The 21,454-nt window shown below is 39.8% G+C and overlaps 1 protein-coding gene across 1 annotated transcript in view; it reads left to right on the top strand.

Annotated features, from left to right (window-relative positions):
• The first annotated feature begins 378 nt into the window (after window positions 1–378).
• The window catches only part of ZNF521 (zinc finger protein 521), a 765,169-nt gene continuing 744,093 nt past the window's right edge, over window positions 379–21,454 (top strand). The window contains 2 exon segments of the mRNA XM_030213661.1: window positions 379–564; window positions 1,251–1,291. Coding sequence (XP_030069521.1) covers window positions 1,252–1,291 — 40 coding nt within the window. The 5' untranslated portion in view covers window positions 379–564; window position 1,251.

The raw sequence follows: 21,454 nt of genomic DNA, 5'->3' as shown, positions 1-21,454 counted from the left end.
ACTTCACTTGACTTTTTTTCATCAGTCCTACCAGAAGAGGGACCTTTTCACTCTCAGATGCCTCAGCTTTAATTTCATGAAGGGGGGTGGTGGAGGAGAGAGCACAGATCTCTTTGCAGTGATGTAGCTCTAATAACGTTTAGCTGCAGGGGTGGTGAGTATGTGCGTGTGAGTAGGAGGGAGCAAAGGAAAAAGGCAAGTGTGGGGGGGGGGGGGGGATCTCGGTGGTGCTGTTGTTACTCTTTCCTTTTGCTTTCTTTTCTTTTTTTTCCCCCACCTTTTTTTTTATCATGTTTCTTCTGCAGCGGCTCCCGATCCAGTTCCTGAGGCACGTCTCCTCCAGTCCAGATCTTGGTGGAGGCCCCTTGGCTTTTAATCATGCCCCTCTGTCTGTGTGTGAGTGCAGGCAGGCTGACAATGATTTCCTCAGTGATTACGTACAGAGCGAGTCCCTGCGGGTTAGGGGCCCCCTCTGGAGCTATCCTGATGGCTTTGGGGGCCTTGCTTCTATTTTCCATTATTATGTGGACTACCGGAGCGACAGCGCAGTCCAAGACCTTGCAGGTTTGTGTTGAGGAGGGAGCACACAGCAGCGCACAGCTTCTCCTGCTCTTGCCGAGCCAGGCGTAGACTTTAGAGAGCAAGAAAGAAGCGCATCCAGCTCCCAAAGCCGGGGCTCCAGCAAGCGGCAAGAGAAAAGAACCAAAACAATTATTATAATAACCCCAACAACGAAAAACAAAAACAACAAAAATCAAAGCGGGCGCAATTTTTTTTTTAAATTTTAATTTAGCTTTTGTTACCTAGAGGAATGTACATTTTCCCCATTTTTTAGTTACTGTAAATGCAACTCGATGGGTGATTGCTGATTTTTTTTTTTACTTATTTTTTAAGCATTGCCCAACTGTCCAAAGAGCATAATCGTTTTGTTGTATAGCAAGACACCAAAAGTGTGTTTTTGTTTTATTTGTTTTTTTAATTACAACAGAAAAGCAGTATATTTTTAGTGTTATTGTACAGTTATGTAGATTTCTAGGAGAACGACAAAAAGCAATTAAGGGGTTTTCCCTTTAATAAAGTATGTTTTGTTTTTTTTTTCAAAGTTTTTTTTTGTTTTCGTAGAAAGAGAAAACCCTCAAGCAGCTGCCAGGGAAAGGGAGGGAGCAGAGTGTATTTTTTAGAAACCCATCGGTAAATAGTGTTAGCTTTTACAGGTCTGAAATTCAACAACTCCAGCTCTTTGCTTTTAGGATGTCTCGCCGCAAGCAAGCTAAACCAAGATCACTGAAAGGTAAGAAAAATATATTGACTCTTGCTTTTTGCTTTTGCACGCTAACTCGTCTAAGGTGTAAACCAGCATCAGCCTATTATTCAGATCAAGCTAGACCAAGCAGACTGAAAGGATCAGGAAGCATCCGAAGAAATAAACAAGAGAGAGAGGTGAACAATGAAAAGTTTCACCCCCACCCGCACTACATGTGGTGTTTTCAAAGAAATGCAAAAACGTGTTTTATGGCTCTTCTTCTTTTGTTAGTTTTCTCCCCCTTTTAACAAATATAAAGGTTACAAGCTAACTGAAATTTGGCCAAGCATGGCCGTGGGCACTGATCAACATGGAGGAATTTAAAGCGAACCACCGGAATCCCCTTCTCCTGTTTCATATTAGGTGGCCCCATGGAAGACAGCAATCAAAAAATGATGCACATTTCATAGCGGGTAGCTACTTTTAATGCAACCCTTAACCTATTCCTCCCCCCCCCATCCCCATCCTATGTGGTTAAGTTGCATACTTTGAAAGAAATATTGAAAAGTTGGCTTCTTTGATTATTGGAAGTGCATGCCGACGTATTTCTCGATTTAGTGCTGTTGTGGTGGGTTGTTGCTGCCGCTGCTCGGAGCAGCGGTCGGGACGGGGGTTAATATTGATCTGGAGTTGCAGCTTAAGAAACTGTGTGTTGGAATGTTAGTTTTGGAGCGTCGCGTCACGTGACACCGCGCCCGCCACAGTCTGAGAGACTCGGAGGGGGTAGGGGTTCCAGCAGTGGCGGTTGTGCTGGTTCCGTGAGGGGAGGGGGAGGGGGGACGGAGTGGGTCAGGAAGCTCGCGGTGTGTAGGAAGCTTGAAACAAGGGAGGAGCGGGGGAAAAGAAATTCTGGACCGGGAGTCTGATGAAGGGGTGGGTGGGGAGACTGGAAGGCGGGAAAAGCGGAAAATAGCGTTAACGGTGTTCTTCTTTCTCCTCTCTCTCTGTATCCCGGGGGAATCTAAAGAGAGGGCTGCGCGCGGGGTCAGGAGGAATTAAAACGGATGGATTCCACTTGCCACGTGAAGGCTCTTCCCCTCCCCCCTCATAATCATTATTATTAAGCTTGACGTCTCTCGCCTAATGAGGGAGTTTTCCCGATACATTTTAATAGTATGTAACCACCTCCCTTCCCCCTCCCCCGAAAAGTGCTGCTTGGGCAATGGGCAGTGCAAGGCTAGACAATGGTGGAGGAGCGGCTGGAAGAGACAGACAGCTAGAGCTAACTTCAGAGCCTTGACCGTGAGCTGCGTGGGGGCTTCATTGACAGCCACACAGTGAAGTTGCTTTCAGCAATCTCTGGTGTTAGACGAAAACTTTTTTTGTTTGTAATTGTTTCCTCTCCTCCCCCCCCCCCCACCATATTAAACTGCTGTCTGAGCTGGCCTTTTCCGCTTGAAATAAAGGATGTTAGAAATTTAGGATTGAGGATACACGTTATGCTCGATGTAAGCAAAATGGGAATAGGATGGGTGTAAATCGTTCTGGGGAAAACGATTTGGAGAAATCGTTTATTGCAAGAGCAGAACGTATCACTCTGACTCTTAAAAATGAAGTTGTCTTCAGGAATTCACATTGTAATCCCCCCTCTGCAAACTCAACAAAAGGGAGGGGAAGGGAGCTAGTGCATTCATCTGAGTCCGATGGAGTCTCTCGTTTCAGCATAAATGACGTTTGTTTATATCTTTGTATTGCTGGTCTACAGCCTATGTAAAAAGCCACCTTTTACATTTGCTTTTTGTAGTAAACCCGTAGGAAAAGCTTTTTTTTCCTCTCCCCCCCCTCTCCCAGCCTACTACCTGCTAACCCATCCTTACAACGTTTTCAATTGGTTTATAAAGAGTGACTATTAAGTATCGTATAGAGAAAAAGAGTAAAATAATCACTGTAGTGGATCAGTGAACCTTTTAATGACAGCTGCTCACGAATGTAGTAATTAATTGCCTATCCTTTCCCCTATTAAACCAGCATGGCGGTGTGACTTGCATACTTTTTCAAGTTTATAAAACCTTCATAGGAAGGAAAATGTGGTACTTAAAATTATCTCTGATACCAGGCATAAAATTACAACTATCCATTTGCCTGCTCTTGTCTCATCTAGAAAACAGAAATCTTTAATTTTGTTACTTGAGTAGTATCCATCTTATTAATGGTCTTGGTAATGGACCGAGTTCCTGGTAAAGATATCCAGAATAGGCTGGCCACATGGTTTAGCTGGGCATTTGAGCGCCTCAAATAATTTTATCTAAACCTTTACAGTTCTTGTATGTAAACACATTTAATTTCTCATTCTAAGGTCTAGCTTTTAAAAACCCTTTGCTAGAACTAGATCAGGGCTCCTTTTGATATGTTCAGATCATTCTTTCACTAGGTCAATTATTTGAAATAAATCACCTCAAAGATAAAATGACCAAGTTCACAAGAAGGGCACTTTCAAGGGAAAAAGTTTCAAACTGTGACATAGTTGGCACTTATGGAGACACAATTTAAATCTAAAGTCTTGTAGGAGTGGCAGTGTGAAACAGGTATATGGTGAATCAGTATGACAGCATATTGTTGGAGAAATTCCAGGAATTTAAGTAAATACAAAGGATTTCATCACTGTATATTAACAGAATATTGACCATAGTTATTCCTGCTGTTTTTTTTTTTTTTTGTGGAGCTGAAACCTGGCCTATGCTTTTCAATTTTGTAGCCCTTGTTGCTTGTCTAAGTCTGGACACTGGCATCCACTAGCACATGCAAAGTAGCAGGTTCTTTAACCACAATGACCTAGGTGTCATCTTGTACATTGTGCTCCCCTTAAACCAATTTCTAAAGGATCAGCTGTTTGTTTTTTTTCTTGATAATATACTTGGCAGTTTTTACTTGTGCGGTTTGTGAAAGCAAAAGTGGGGATTTCTTCAGTAAAATGCAATCTCCTCCCTATTTTAATATGAACAGATTTTTCCCTTCTGTTTGGCAGTTTTTAAAAGCTTACAACTTTTAACTGACAGAATGAAAAGTTTTTTTTTTGTTGACATCATAACAGCTGTGATCTGATTAGCTCAGGAAAGATAGGAGATATTTTCATGTAGTTCAATGTAAAAAGTATTATATACATAAACTTTTTTTCTTTTAATTCTGACATTGACATACTTGGGTCCCTGTACAAAGGCAGCTGTAAAACCAAGTCACAAACAGCGACCAGTGCAGAGGTGATCACATTCAGATGAGATGCAGAAATCCCCCTTTGTGCATTGGTCGCTGTTTGCGACTTGAAACTGTGAAATGCATTTGACAGCTTTCACAAAAATCCCTGGTGGACTGTCTCTCCCCTCCCCCCCCCCCCCCCAACAATTCCACCCCTTCCTTCAGTAAAGATTTACCCTGGTGGTTTAGTGACCTCCTGCCCATACCTTTAAAAAGTTGGGGGCAGGAGCAACACCTCTTCCCTTGGGTCCTGCTGCTTCCAAAATGGCAGTGCCCAGCCCCTGTCTGGTGCATTCTGGGATGCACTGGGCAGGGCTAACACCATATTGCTTAGCCCTGCCTAATCAAGGGGGTTTGATTGAGAACAGGAGACGGTATGACATCAAAAAGTTGAAGCCTCACTAAGGTTAGTCTGTTTCCCCTTCCCCTTGTAGCTGTCATTCTGTGTACACTCAAAACAAAGCAAACAAACCTATGAGCAGCTGCATCCACATTGTTGTTCTTTATTCTTGGAAGCATTTTTCTTTAACTTATATTTTCAAACATGCCAGCTTGTGCAGCATAAGGATGTATACAGAGGAAGTATAATAACGGAATAACCTTTCATAGGTAGCATAGTAATTTGTTATAAATTGTAATCGGTGTGTCATTTGGAGGGGACACCCTAGCATGTTTTCTATTCTTGCAGAGATTTTGTTTTCTCCTGGTAATGGGCCACAAAAACGGACATCATGTTATGAGAATAAGGCGCTCAACATTCAGGGCCCTGTATACTTAGACGTGTTAACCAAGTAGGCACCTACAATATCCCTATGGGCGCCTACATGGTTAACGTGCGTGCTAATTGTAGGCATGTTAAAAATGCTAACGCGCCTTAGTAAACGGGGCCCTCTGAGTTTCTGTCTTTATTTACTTATTTATGGCAGTTATATCCCACATTTAAACATGAATTAAGTTAAAACCTGGGAGCATTTAAAATCTTTTTTTTTTTTTTTTTTCCTGTGCCTAGATCAAAAGAGAAAGATGGTTTGTGGGATCTTTCTCTTTTTGTTTTGTGGAATGCAGTGGTATAAAAAATGCACTTAATATTGTTTATTACTACTATTTAAAAGAAATATATTAAATAATGAGGGCAGAGGTGCCGTCACGCAGAAGTCCAGAGTCAGTCTAAATGTACCAGCATTTTCCAGTTCTGTGATATATATTTCTTCAAGTCATTTTTCAAAAGCATTTTCTCACTTATTATCCAAATGTGAGCACAATTTGGATGTTACTGAATTTATATTTTCTTACTGTATTTCCAGTTTTGGCACAGTATAAATCATCACAAGGACAAAATATAAGAAAACCAATGGACTGCGTTAGGGGCTTATAGTCCATTTAGTTAAACAAATGAAAGATCTGCATGAAAGAAAATATCTATTATTTTGACTTAAGAAAAACGTGCTCAAAACAGAATAATTCATTTGTACAAAAAAGATGAGTTGAAGATGTGATTCCATGTGCCCAATTGAAAGGAGAGTTTTAATTTTACTTCAATCTTTGTAATACCAGGCTTCCCAAGGCAGATTTCAACAACAGTTCATCTTAACAGGATATCCTCGCTGAAATTTGGCCATGTATTACAGTATAGAACAGTGTAGAAAAATGAGCACAAAATACAACCTTTATTAGTGCTGTTTCTGTCAGCTACAATAATTTTTCAAGCTGTTGTAGTGATATTAAGTTTTGATTTCATGATATTTATATCTGCATATGGGACGCTTTCAAATTAAAAAGCTGTCAAATAAAAAAAAATCTTTTGTCCTCCACCTTTTAAGTCACTGCCTATCCAACTGGAACAACTTTTGAATTTTTACAGGTGGACCAAGCATAGGCAATCCATTATTTCTAATAATCTTTTACTATTGCTTTCAATAGCATTTGTTGTTCTTCTGGGTGTTCTTGTGACTCCATCTACTGCCAGCAAGCTATGCCTACTGGCTTCGACCCCATATAATGGGCTAGATAGCCTTGTACCATCTCCTGTTTTCAATCTAACCTCCTTGCACCTAATGCATCACAGAATGCACTGGGCAGGGGCTGGGTGCCACCATTTTGCAAGTGGCGGGGCCCATGGGAGGAGTTTTCTCCTGCCCGCCTTCCTCCGCCTTTTTTAAAGTACGGGTAGGGGATGGCGGCGGGTCACCAGACCACCAAGGTAAATGTCTGCTGGGGTGTGGGAGGCCAAGTCCACTTGACCATCAGAGAATTGTTTCAGGGAGGTCAGGAGTCATGAGGGGCACCATAGGGATTGGGAGACATGGGAGGGGGGTGTGTGGGAGGCCAGGTCCACTGAACCACCAGGGAATTGGAGGCCCCAGGGAGGGTCAGGGAGCACCTGGGCGATCAGGAGGCATGAGGGTGGTTGGGGTCCACTGCTGCCCCAGGGAATTTTTTCAGGGGGGGTCACCGGAAGGGAAGAGGTAGGGATCACAAGCAGGCAGCCTTTGTAACTCTCTTCTCTCCAGTAGCTCCAGATCAGCTGTAAAATTTGCTCATTAGAGCTAGGTGCTCTGGAGCTGTGCATCACTTGGAATGCTCATGAGAATACATTTGCATGGGGTTCTCGTTGGCTAACGGCACATGTTAGAGCCATGAAAACCCCCTTTGTGCATTACTCACTAAATAACGTTTGCTTTAGACTGGCTACATCCAGTCTAAAGCAAATGTTCCAGCATGGTAACCTTTGTGCATTGGGGCCTTGGTTTTCTTTGTTGGCTTTATGACTTCGTTTTCAATGATCACAATGCAAAACTAACAGTTTAAGTGTGTATGACAGTTTTGATGGGTACATTTCTAATGTACTCTTGAATTTAACTAAGAAGGAATATTTACACGCATTACTGGTTTTATGGTTTTGAAGCAAACAGATGAAAGTTGTGTAGTAGAGAAAATGGTAATGAAAAAGCAAGTTTATTAGTGAAGTTGGTCCGAACCCTATTCATTTTTATTTTTTTACATAGTCCCAAAATGAGAAGCTGCAGGAAAAAGGGCACTGTGATAACCTGGTGGTAGCCAGGTAGCGTTCAGCAATGCCCGATTTACCACCGGGTTATCATCGATCAAGCCATTTCCGGGGGTTTTCTTTTTACCCCGGAAATGGCGTGTGTTCGGGGTGGGACTACCTCCAGTGGCCGTGTTGGGCCGGCGGTAGTCCTGGAAGAGTGAGCAGTAAGCCCTTGTGCTTACCGCAGCTCTGTAAAAGGGCCACTGATGATTAAAGTGTTGGGCAAATTTCATGTAGCTGTCAAAAATCCATACCGATAATCTTGTAGTTTTAAACTTGATACCTTTTTTTATGTTCAAACTAGTTTTTGTTTTTAAATAGAATAGTATAATCGCTGAAGTCATTGAGATGATTAAGAGTAAACAATAAGCGTGTGTCTCTGGACTCGCATGAAAACAAGCAAACAAACAAAAACCCTGCTTGACTAGTGTGGTTGATTTCAGGATCTCAACAGCACTGACATCTTAAAGGATGCAGACAGGGACAGTTGTAGGATTTTCAATAGCCTTAAAAGTAAAACATCTGGTGAACGCATGAGTGGATAGCTGCGTTTCTGTTAGGCAGTAAAAAGGGACATAAATAGATGGAAAATCAAAAGCACAAATGAACTCGTGACTTAGGTGTGCTTCTAGTCAGGCTGTTTCTGACTTGTTAGATAGTCCCACATCCTTTAAAAGCTGCTAAATCTATTACGGTGATTAGTAATCATGTCTGATGATTATAATAGAACTTAGCAACTTTAAGCTTCTAGCATGGACTTTTAAACTGACTCCCCTCTCTGTATCATTGCAAAATTATGTTTTGTCTCCCAGTCCGCAGCCTAGAAAGAGTTCCATACATAGAGAATCTGCAATAGTTGTCCATTGCTTATGTCGCTTTACTTACTAGATTATTGTCTGTGACGCTTTTGTGTGTGTGCGTGCATATTTTGGTGTAACCATGTTACTAATTTCCTAAAAACCTTTTTCTGCCCATTTTCTGCGTGTCCTATTTTCTATTCAGTTTCATGGATGTCTGCATGCTTATTTTTGTGTTGGCATGTTTCCATATGACATAAACCTCCACAACTGGTCTACAGGAACTTTTGTTGTGAAATACATCTTACATCAGTAGAACTAAAGAGAAGCAGAGTCATGGAACCTCATCCACAGTCCTTGGATTCACAGTTTATTTTTTTTTAATTAACTGAAGTATATCTGCCAATGTCAATTAAAAAGTATTTTTGCATCAATGTTTACTGTACTAGTGCCTCCTCATAAGGGAGTGATAGGTTGTCTGTGATCCATATAAATAATATCCTGTTTTTTTTTTTTAAGGAAATAAAAATCTATTGACTTCAACTCAATGTACAGCCAATTATTTGTTTCAGTTGAAAATACCAGCAGTATTAATTTTGAGTTGTTTTGACTTACAAAATGAGTTGTGTATCTTTTAATTTTTTTTCTGTATCCTTCTTCCCAATTACTGCTTCTATAAGTATAATGTATCTTATATAGCTTCTTGTAATGGTAGAATTACATTTTATGAGTGGAATATATTTTTTTATAAGAAGTGCTTCAGTAGAATATGGTGGAGAATGATTTCAGACTGAAAGCGTTTGTTCAAGATTCTGAATGTCTTGGCAGGCAAGACTAACCTCTGGCAAATGCTTTTTCCCCAGACATATTTGGATTTTTCCATTGGCTTCTGTGGTGCTGTCAGAGGTCAAAATTAGTCCCACTGGGAAAAATGCAACTTTCTAATCCCATTTCAATTAAATCAGAAATGTGGCCTTGTGTATTTCTTGCTTAGGGACTATGTAGGTACAGAAGGGAGGGAACTTGCCTTTGTTGCTGTAGAAATGTAGCTTTGGATTGACTTACATTGGTAAGAATAATAGAAAATTAACATCACTGCATTTCAGTTTTAGTTCTAGCGCTAATAAGAATATAGATATAGAATGCCGGATGTGAAAATCGGACCACAGACAAAGTAAGAACAGCAGGCTGAGAACCTAGGAAGCCAGGGTTCATATCCTACTGATGCCTCTCATGTTCAAACTTAAAGCTATTGAGTTACGAGTGTACATTACTGTATTTATGGCAAATTGGCATTAATCTGCTCTGTTTTGTGCAAATAGATGCAATTAGTAATAACGTGTTAATGGTGGTAGCACATGCTAGTGTAGCAGCACTCATTAGTAACTCTGGCACTTAAATTGTAAGCATACTGAAGGCAGGGAAATACTCTTTAGTAGTAGACCAAGCCAAGCTACATTAAAAGTACAGTAAAGGTAGCTAAATCCAGATAAGAATTTAGCAGGCACCACAATTTTATCTTGAAAGGTCAACTCTACTAGTTGAGTTAGAAGAAATCTAGACAAGGTAGTGTGTTGTTTTGTTTTTTTGCTAACAATGGTAAAAAGATGGGGTTGGTTATGGGGAGACTGCAGACCAGGAAGGTAGTACAAGCTGTATAGAACTGTTAACATGGAACTTTGACTCCTCATTGGACTCCAGTCAATGAGGTTCTCATTGTGACTCTCGTATTGCAAAATAGAGAAAACCACCATTTGAGGCCTATTCTGTGAGTTTTTCACTTGTATAGTACAAGATATATATTTTTTTGACTCGGAGCTACTGATTTGCTCTAGAGTTGATAAGATTGGTGAAGCAGTTGATCAGTTGCCCAGTCACCCATTCACAAAGTTTTATCTGACAGAGCCCTTCCACTTCCACAGTCCTCAGGTAGGGAATGTACTTGATACAATCTCAGACACTTAGTAGCAATCAAAACAGAATTGCCAGAAATTCTACCGAATTTCAAAATATCTTGAATGATTTAGGAATAATAATAATCTGATTCTGTCTTAATTATTTCCCTGCATGATCCAAAATTGATATTAATGTATGCAAGGCAAGAATTCTGCATGGCTTGGTGCAGCCATACAAAGATCAAGGGATATAGAAAAAAATGGTAAGGATCAGTTGTTGACAGCACAGATTGACTTGAGCCTCCTTCGGGAAGGAAGAAGTTGAAACTTGGTCCCCCAGGACAAGAGAGATCAGACAGTGTGAATAAGGTGGGAGCTGTGGAGAACACATACAAGTTGTCATGACAACAGTAATTAACTGGGAATGAATAAAAAATCAAATAGAATTGATATTGGTTCTGGCCTCTAGCCTAACAGTTCATAAATGGGACAGTTTTTCTGCTTTGTCACCTTTACTAATCCATAATATACTTTTTTTCCTTTCTCAATTTACTGAATATAATCTTAATTTCAAAGAAAATGCAGTACAGTCTGAGCCATAAGATCTTGCTACTTATGTCAAGGTGCAATTTATTTATTTATTATGACATTTATATCCTACATTATCTCAAACAGAATTTAAGTTCAGTGTGACACACAATGTAACAATATAGACCCAGAAAATAAAACCAATTCCAAAAGTTTTATATTTCATGATGAAGTTAACTTAATGAACAATAGTGTCTTGATGATTTTTTTTCCCGTTTCTGTTTGATTAATGTAGACTTGCAAATGAGCATACAGCTTCTTTCAAATGATGGACTAGTGAACCATGGGCAGACTTGGAATCTGTTGTGATCAGCACAGAGACGATATTGCTCAACCATTTTATTGGTTGAGATTATGCCATTGTATTATGTTTCCTTCTGAGATAAAAGCCATGTATTAATGTTCTTGTACAATATTGGTTGAGATTTTGGTAGTGTTACTGTGTCTTCTTTCCCTACCTGCCAACCATATCCTTTGCTGTCTTCCTTATTATGCTTTTTATAACTCTGATATTTTTTTTTTGTTACATTTGTACCCCGCACTTTCCCACTCATGGCAGGCTCAATGCAGCTTACATGGGGCAATGGAGGGTTAAGTGACTTGCCCAGAGTCACAAGGAGCTGCCTGTTCCCCAGGACCAAAGTCCACCACCCTACCCACTAGGCCACTCCTCCAATCATCCCAAGATACTGGAGGTTTCAGATCATATTGTAGATTTAATGTTTTGCCATGTTCTTAGACTAGGTAGAGGAGAAGTTTGTTACCAATATGTTAGCCAGGTTAAGAGAGAATTACCTGAAAGGGTAGGATATTGAAAATATATGAAAATTGAGGGAAGTGGACATGAAGAGCATCCCCTCTCCTTTATAGGTAGATTTGAAAAAAAATGAAGGTGGGGTACAGTGCAGGTAACTCAACTTCCACAAATAGCTCTGCAAACTTCTTGCACTGCTCTGCAAGTGTATCCCAGCTCTGTTGAGGGAGAAGCTACCACTGAGACTCTGAGGTGGATTTTAGAAAGGATGTATGGATTGGAATTGACAGGGACATCTTAAGTTCTACTAGAGCCTATTCTAAATTACATGGCAAGAGCATCCATTTTAGAATCATAAGCATCTAGAATATCAATGGATCAACATGGGCACATAAATATACTGGTACATATTTATGTTATGAAATTGCAATATAAATGTTTATGTACTGGAACATAAACAGTTATGTCAAGCCATTTCAGGAACCTAAAAGTTTATTTTTTACAAAGCTGTCAGTCGGGTATGCCTTGCTATCTTTGTTTTCGGTGGGGGGGGGGGGGGGGGGAAGGAGAGGAGACAAGATGGGGAGATGGACATCAAACACTGGGCGATTAAGGGGGCAACGTCCCTTAATTCCTCCAGTGGTATAGTGCTCAATAGGAACACTTTTCTGAAATGTAGACATTCCCAGTAGCAGATGTTTATTTTTCTGAACATCAACATGCATTCCTCTTCTGAAACTGCAAATATTTTTAGGTCCACCATAGTCCTGCCCACACCGTGCTGCCTATAGTTTGATGTTTAAATGTTGGCTTTGTAAAATTGCGATATAGACAGTTTATATGGCTTAAAGATCTAAATGATAGTTTATGCACATCTAAAACCAGAATAGCAACTCTAAAACAAGTACCTTAATGAAGGCAGATTGTGCCAAATTGTGATGGTGGCTTTAGTGGATACTTGAGACAATCCATTTCACATGGGAAATTCTTTTTTTCTTTAGGAGTATGTTGCTTTGCCTGAAGATCTTTTGGTCATATTTAGCATTGCAGCACTTGTGCCTTTGTAGGAGATCAGATAAGTAAATGAACCAATAAATTTAATCCAAAGATAAGATGAAGGAAGAAAAGGAGAGGAGTCCAAATAAGGATGTTTGCATATATATATATATATATATATATATATATATATATATAGTCAGCAATACTGAATTTATGACAAATGCTAAAGGAGAAATTGTTAAATGAAAATGCTTATCTTAAAGGTGACAGGTGATAGAACATTAGAAGTAAAATGCTGATTCCTTTTTTTTTCATCTTAATCGGACCAGCAGTGTATTCTGTTTTGGCTTTAAATCAATTTTTCACTGATTTTTCTAGGCAGTAATAGTTGCCATAGGACAGGCTAATCTGCCTTTTAAGTGTGCTGCAGTTGAGATTTTGCCTTGGTAGCACAATATAGCTGGAGTGGCTGTACTGATAAGAACAGAGGCTTGGCTTCAATGAGCTGTCTCTGCTAATTTATTTTAGTTGGAATTTAGTTTGAACTGTGGAGCAGTTTAGACAGCATAGTCAAATAACAAACAAAAAGGTCATGATTTCAGAAATGCTCAAATTAAGAGACTGATTTTGCAAAATTGGGCTCAATGGAAAATTGCACAAAATTTCAGCATTCTGTGAAAAGTTGTGTTACAGAAGTGGACTGTGTGGAAGTAAACTTTCATGCATAGTATACTATGGGGGCACCTTTTCTAAAGTACTAACTGTGCATGAGCGTATGCTAATTCAGGTGTTTAAGTGCACGCTGTGTTGCAGGTGGGAACTGGACAGGTTATGGGTAGAGAATGGGCATTGAATACACATTGCAGTTAGCGCACATACCAACATCTCCCCTTCTCAAGAGGAGACGGTATGTGCAGAACTACCTGAATTTTTAGAAGATGTTGAAAACACCTTTTTGAATAAGGGATAATTTCCTTTTGATTTACTATGCAAAAATAAGTGTGAAATTTTTATTGCATTTGTGTGCTCTGTAATACTACTTTTTAAACTGTAAATCACATTGAACACTTTTTCAGGGGAAACAGCAGTTTAGAAGTATCACATTGACATTGTCTCTTTCTGTGTGATAACTTTAGGGGACAAATGGGGAGAATTGTATAAATTCCATTTAAAAATTGGCCCTGGAAGATATTTGTGTTTAGTATTTATATAAACGCATCCATTGTAGAATAGCTCTTAGAGCAGATTCCTGTTCCAACTCTGGGTGCCAGACTTACGCCTTCGGGAACCTGGTGTTAATCCAGGGGTCCATTCTGTAACACTGCGCAATGTTTTGGAATTCCCATGCCCCTCCCATGGCTATGCCCCCTTTTGGGTTATGTGATGTGGGATTTAGGCACCCAGCGTTATAGATTAAACACATGCCTATCCTATTTAACATCATTTGTTTTTAGCATCCATTTGCTCAGCCAACAGCTCAGCCAATTACATGCATCTCGAAAGTGTGCCCAAATTTGGGCACCATATATAGAATCTGGAGGCTACTGGACACACTTCATTACCTCAAATCCTCTATTTACTCTGTGATTCTATATAGCGTGACTTAATTTGCACACGCAAATCCAGTCATATTCTGGATTTTTGCATTATGCATGTGATTATAGAATGTATCCAGTCCATGCCTAATTTAGGCATCAGCATTTACATTGTTTTACTTGGCATAACTGCCTGTGAGTAAATTTAGTTGCGCGAATGGGTACTCTGCACATTCTATAAACTGCACAGACATTTAGGCTTATTATATAAAGTACACCCTTGACTACACCCCTTTTCTAACTAGGTGCCTTAGAATTTATGTGCATTACTTTCCAGAATAGAATTGTGCATCAGTTCTAATTAATGCCAATTAGTGTCAATTGCTTTGGCAACTATTGATGCTGATTGGCTCATTATTCAGTTAAGTTGTGCACTGTATAGAATCCAGGGGTTAATTTTTCTTTTTTTTTTTTTTTCATTGTAGTACATAAGGTAGTTACCATTTATAGGTTGTAGTTTAATTGCATTTATGCTATTGCCTCAGACACTTATTTTTAGAAGGGGTCGATTTTACTTGGGGTGGAGATGAGATCCTATATATATTTTAGTTATTTTACTTTGAACCATGAGGTTGGAAAGGGGAGGACAGTGGACAACCAGTGATCTGAGGTTTTCCGGGAAGGGGGGTGGGGATGCTGATATGATCCTTCAGAGAAATGCACTGTACAAAGAGGGTATATTCTGCTAAATTAGCCATTGATGCAGGTGAGTCAATGGCTTATTTTCATTTATGGCTAAATTGGCTGAAACGGGCTACTAACCCATAATAATTTTCATAGGTTAGTATGTTCATGATTTAATGTCAATTTTGTGCACTTTTTATTGGTGTTTGAATATTTGCTTTTGTTTTGTTTGGATTTAGCTTATGCCTTTTCAGTAGCAGCTCAAAACAAATTATATTCAGGTATGTTCAGTATTTTCTTGTTGCCTGAGGGCTTACAAGCTAAGGGGGCAGTTCTGTAAAGTGGCACCCATACAGTGGTTATGACAAGCTCTAAATTCTATAAAGGCATTAAGGTGTGCCTAATAGTATTGTAAAGCCATTTTAGCATGCTAAAACTTAGGCACGACAGTTTACACCAGGTAAATGGCATACATAAGCTGGCAGACCTAGGTGCACCTTGCAATATATGCACATGATAATATTTTATAAGGTGTGCACATTGCTAGGTGGAATTCCTATTCTCAGCCTACCGGTACAGCCTATGTGTTGCATGCCATGTGACTAGTCTACCAGTCTTACAGAATAGTGCCTAGCACATGCATGCGTAAATGCCAATTTGTGATGCCATTCACACTTAAGTGTGCCTATTCTATAAATTTGCATGCAATTGGCACTTCAATTTGGTGCCTTTTATAGAACTGCCTTTTAAATTTATACCCGAGGCAATAGAGGGTTTAAGTGACTTGCTCAAAATCACAAGGAGCCGCAGTGCGATCTGAACCAGTCTTCCCTGATTCTCAATCCACTGTTCTAAGTATTAGGCTACTCCTTTACTTTTGTAAGATAGTGATAATAGTGAATCTACTGTTGCTGAACTCTTGCATAATATATATATTTTTAAAAAAGTAAGATTACTATGACTGTATCTCACAGTGCACGCTCCTCTTTTTAGCTTTACTTTGTGAGCTGTGCGTTAATGGATATTGCCTTGGGTGACATTGAGGCATATTTTCAAAGCACTTAGCCTTCCAAAGTTCCATAGGTTTCTATGGAACTTTGGAAGGCTAAGTGCTTTGAAAATATGCCTGATTGTTTCTTTATGCATCTTAGCTCATGGGTCTTTGTACCTTATGCTTATAGCACTAGAGTTGCAGCCCTCGGGGGATCAGATTTCTTTTATATTCTGGGAAATTTTTAGTTTCCCCATCCTGGAGCAAATAACAGAATACACAATCCTGCAGGTAGTGGAAAGTGTTGTCCTTGAGTAGGGAAGCCTGGATGCTTGCAAGAGGAAGGCATGCTAGAGTCATGAGAAGCCTTAAGCAGTACACAGGCAGAACATTACTGGTGCTAGTGGTGCCCTGGGGTCCACGTACTGAAAGCTGTCAGTACTGGGACCTAATGGTGGTAGTTAGACTGTGGTGAGGGAAGTGAGATGTCTGTAGTTGAGGAGATTTGAGAGACTGCATGAGGTAGAGACTTAGCAGTGTCAGGGGAGTCTTGAAGACTGCTGGAGAGAACTACCAGTGTCTGGGGAGTCTGCCATTTGGAATGGATAAAGCTGCCAACATCTGGGGTGGAGTTGAGAGACTGGGAATAAGGAGGTGTCAGTGTAGAGCAGCTGGCAGAAAGACATGCTGGGTGAGTCTGGGACTGTGAAAGAAAACAGATGTTAGTGCTGGGGTGAGTGAGGTTGTGCAGAGGAAAAAAGAGAGAGAGACCCCATTATTCTCTTTGTGGTTAATATAGCAGTGGAAAAAAACAGCACCTCAAAATGATTGCATTCTTGGTCAAATGCTTTCAGCTTGCCAGAGCGCTGTGTTTTGCATTTAGGGATTGCTCAACATTAATGGCAATTGTCCTGTGTTAGCCAGAGTTCTCTGGGATAGTCTCCTTGTGTTTAATTCTAGCTTCATTTAGATTGAGGATGGGGCCATTTTTATGCTGCTCATTTTGGGAAGGTTTCGTTGCAGTGCAGTTAATATTAAATTGAAGTATTGTAAGCGAATATGGCTACATTGTTCAAAGACCATACATAATGTGTGAAATATCTGCTTCAGAAGTTTTTTGTAGTGTACGTAAGCATTACCATATTGGGTCAGTTTGAAGGTCCAACAAGCCTATAATCCTGTTTCCAATAAATCTAGGTTGCAAGTACATGGCAGGATCCCAAAAGAGTAAATAGATTCCATGCTGTTTATCCCAAGAGTTAAGTGGTGGATTTTCCCCAAGTCCTCCTGACCTATTTATTGAATCTTCTACCAGGAACTTATACAAATGTTGTAAAAACCCTGCCATGCATGCTAACGCTTTTACCATATTTTCTAGCAATTAATTCCAGAGCTTAATTATTTGAGGAGTGGAGAAAATTTTTTTTCTGTGATTTTTGTTTTAAATTTACTACTTAGTAATTTAACTTCTCTGAGTGCCTCCTCCCCCTAGTCCTTGTAGTTTTGGAAAGAGTAAACAAGTGATTCATGTCTATCTGTTCTGCTCCACTTATTTTATGGACGTCTTATCATATGTCCCCTCAACCATCTCTTCTTTAAGCTGAAGAGCCCTAACCTCTTTAGCCTTTCCTCATAGGGAATCCTCTTTATCATTTTGACTGCCCTTCTCTACTTTTTCAATTCAGCTATTCCTTTTTTGAGATGTGGTGACCAGAATTGGACACAATATTCAAGATGAGGTTGCATCATGGAGTGATATAAAGGCATTAACTTTCCTAATAATTTCTAATATGCTGTTTCCTTTCTTGGCTGACAATGCATATTGAGCATATTGATTGCCTGGATCCTTTTCCTGTGTGGTGACTCTTAATCAAACCTAACAGAAATATCTGATAGAATATCCATGGGCATGAACATCTTAACCTCCTGGGCCAACGCCTTTAGGATGAAATTGAACAAAGAAAAAACACAGTGCCTAATCCTTTCATCTCAGCACGCCACAATTCCCCCATCTAATCTCACCGTCTCCGGCACTACAATCCCCATTTCTGAAAACCTGAAAATCCTTGGAGTGACACTAGACAGCCACCTCTCCCTCGACAATCATGCCACATCCACCACAAAGAAAATGTTCACAATGATGTGGATATTGAAACGCGTAAAACCATATCTACCCCAGAAAACATTCCAGAATTTAGTGCAATCCAAGGTACTTACCCATGCTGATTATTGCAACAGTATTTTCTTAGGCTGCAAAGCCTATATCCTAAAAAAACTTCAGACCGCCCAAAATACAGCAGCAAGACTCATCTTTGGCAGATCACGTTTTGAGAGTGCAACTCCTCTTCGTGCAAGACTACACTGGCTTCCAATCAAAGAACGTATCAATTTCAAAGCCCAGACTTTAATCCACAAGATAATACACGGAGAATCTCCGAACTATATGATAAATCTGGTCGACCTTCCAGCAAGAAACATGTCTGTATCCTCACGAAGGTACCTCAACCTGCACTACCCCAGCTGTAAAGGTCTCAAGTACAAAACTTATTATGGATCCAATTTCTCCTTCCTGGGCAGCCGTCTATGGAACGCTCTCCCTAGACCTATCCGAGCAATCCATGACCACCTACCATTCAGAAAAGCACTAAAAACCCATCTATTCAAACAAGCCTACCCAAAAGACCCAGATTAATCTCATGAACCCATCTACCTTACATATTCTGAAGAGAAAACAACATTGACCCAGAATCTATCTCCCACCTTACCCTCCTCTCTCTATCACCTGTCTCTACCTACCTACCCATCCTATTACTACCCATCCATCCTTCTATTATGTTATACATTTCCTACTTTACATAACAAAATTCTGTGTTACCTATTACTATGTAAGCCGCATTGAGCCTGCTTTTAGTGGGAAAGTGCGGGATACAAATATAATAAATAAATTAATGTGGAACCCTACATCATGTAGCTGTAGTTTATTGGTTGCTCTTTCCTATGTACATCATTTTGTACTTGCAAACATTACATTTGCCGTTTGGATAGCCAGTCTCAGCCTTGTGAGGTCTTCTTGCAATTTCTCACAATTCTCTAGTGATTTAATAAATTTAACTTTGGGCCTCTCTTATCAAGCCATGCTAGCGGCTCCCGGTGTGGTAATGCCAACAAAGCCCATTCACTTTGAATGTGCTGCCCCGGCATTGCTGTAGGAGAACTGCTAGCGCGGCTTGATAAGAGGCCTGTTGTTTCATCGGCAAATATGATTACCTCACTTATTCTTATTTCCAGGATATTTTTAAAATATGTTAAAAATCAATAGCCCCAGCACCAATCTCAGGGGAACTTTACTGTTCACCCTTCTTCATTGAGAATATTGGCCATTTAACTCTGCTTTTTAAAAATCTTTTAATCAGTTTTCAGTTCACAATAGAATATTGTTTTCTATCCTATGACTTTAATTTCATCAGGAGCCTCTCATGAGGTACTTTTGTCAAATGCTTTCTGAAAATCCAGATACACTGTCAACTAGCTCACCTTTCTCCATGTTTAATTCTTTAATAAATATATTGCAGATTGGTAAGGCAAGACTTCCTTGGCTAAATTCATGTTGGCTTTGTTCCAGTAACCTAGGCCTATGTATAATTTTGTTCTTTATAATAATAATCTTTATAATTTTGTCTGGCACCAACATCAAGCGCACTAGTCAATAGTTTCCCTGTCACCCCTGGAGCCCTTCTTAAAAATTGGCATTACATTCACCACCCTCCAATTTTCAGGTACCATGCTTGATTTTAAAAGTAGACCTGCAATTTCATTTTAGTTCTTTTGGTAATTTGTAACCTGTCAATATCCTGGGTGTATATAGAGGCCAACTGAATTTCTATATCGGTGCCAAAAGTGGCGCGAAATTCATATTTGGCCTTTTTTCAGTTTTGACTGAAAATGCTGGTGCATTGTTGGCTGGAACTGGAAGTTTATGCTGGATCCCCTAGCTGTCTCTCTCTCCCTTGTGAATAGAAGCCCTCTCCCCACACATAGACTAGAGATCATAGCATCCATTTTGACAGCTGAAAGGGCATGGGCAGGAGTGACTTTTTGGATTGTTTGTTTCTGCCCTGACTAACCACTAGACCACCAAGGGATGTATGGTAGGTCTGGGAGGGGGCTCATGAGGGTGGGGGAAGGAGGGAGTAGGGAGCTTGCTCTGTTCGTGGGGAGGGAGGGGGAGTAGGGAGCCAGGCCGGCTTCGGTTTCTGCTGAAACTGAGTGGCAAACTTCGGCTTGAAACTGAGTGGCAAACATGGTTTCAGTCTCTCTCTAGGTATACACCATCTGGTCTAGGTGATTTGCTACTGTTTTTTTTTCCAGTTTGCCCTATTATATCTTGTCGATTTAGCAGAGATTTGTTTTGGTTCCCTTGACCCATCACCATTAAGTACTATTTCTGGCATGGGGATCTCTCCTACATGTTCCTCTTTGAATACAAAAGCAAAGAATTCATTTAAATTTCTCTGCTATGACCTTGTCCTCCCTGAGTGCCCCTTTTACCCTTCAGTTATCTAATGGTTCAACTGATTCTTTTACTGGCTTTTTGCTTTGAATGTACCTAAAAGTGTGTTTGTGTGGTTTTTTTAATTCTAAGACAAATCTCTTTCGATTTCTTGCTTTGCATCTAACTTGCCATTTTGTATGCTGTTTCCTATTATCTTCATTTGGATCGTTTTTCCATTTCCTGAAGGATGTTTTATTGTAACCTGCCTAGGAACAGGTGGGTTAGAAATGTTTTAAATCAATTAAAAATAGCTTCTTTCATCTCACTTTTTAACTATGCTGGCTGTCGTTTGGCCTTTTTTTAATAAATGGAATATATCTGGTCTGGACTTCTAGAATGGTATTTTTAAACATCCATATTTAGGGCCCTTTTTACAAAGGTGCGCTAACCATGTAGATGCCTATAATATTCCTATAAGCATCTATACAGCACATGCTAATTTTTAGCACACGCTAAAAACGCCAGCGTGGCTTTGTAAACAGGACCCTTAATCTTTTCATTTGCAGCTGTTCCTTTTTAGCTTTTACTATTTTCCTCACTTTATCACAGTCTCATTTTTGAAAGTTAAATGCTAATATAGTGGATCTCCTGCATGTATTCCCTCCAGTTATTAAATCAGATTTGATCATATTATGATCACATCGCCAAATTCTATGTTCCACTAAGGACTAGATCTGAAATAACTCTCCTTGTTTGTTCCTGATCCAGACGTTTCATAAAGTAGTCATTTTGTTCATCTAGGAACTTTACCACCCTAGCATGCCCTGATATACGCTGCCTTGATCTGATGAATCTCCACTTCCCCAGCTGCAAAAGATTAAAATATAAACTGACACAGCTTCTCCTACATAGGTACGCAGCTATGGAATGCACTACCAACTGCTATGAAAAAAATGCAAGACCTACTTAACTTTCGGAAATCCTTGAAGACTCGCCTCTTTAATAGAATATACCATAACGATCCATCATTTGAACATTAATACATTGCCGCGTTACCTGTTATTCCGATAATGTTATCTATATATATGATGCTTTTATACACTGTTTCCCATGTTCTTATGAAATTAATAATTGTATATGCTATTCTGTCGTGGTGACACCACGGCGGAACAATG

This window comes from Microcaecilia unicolor, chromosome 1 (assembly GCF_901765095.1).
Source record: "Microcaecilia unicolor chromosome 1, aMicUni1.1, whole genome shotgun sequence".
NCBI classification, from domain to species: domain Eukaryota; kingdom Metazoa; phylum Chordata; class Amphibia; order Gymnophiona; family Siphonopidae; genus Microcaecilia; species Microcaecilia unicolor.
This window is presented reverse-complemented; position numbering and strand designations above follow the sequence as displayed.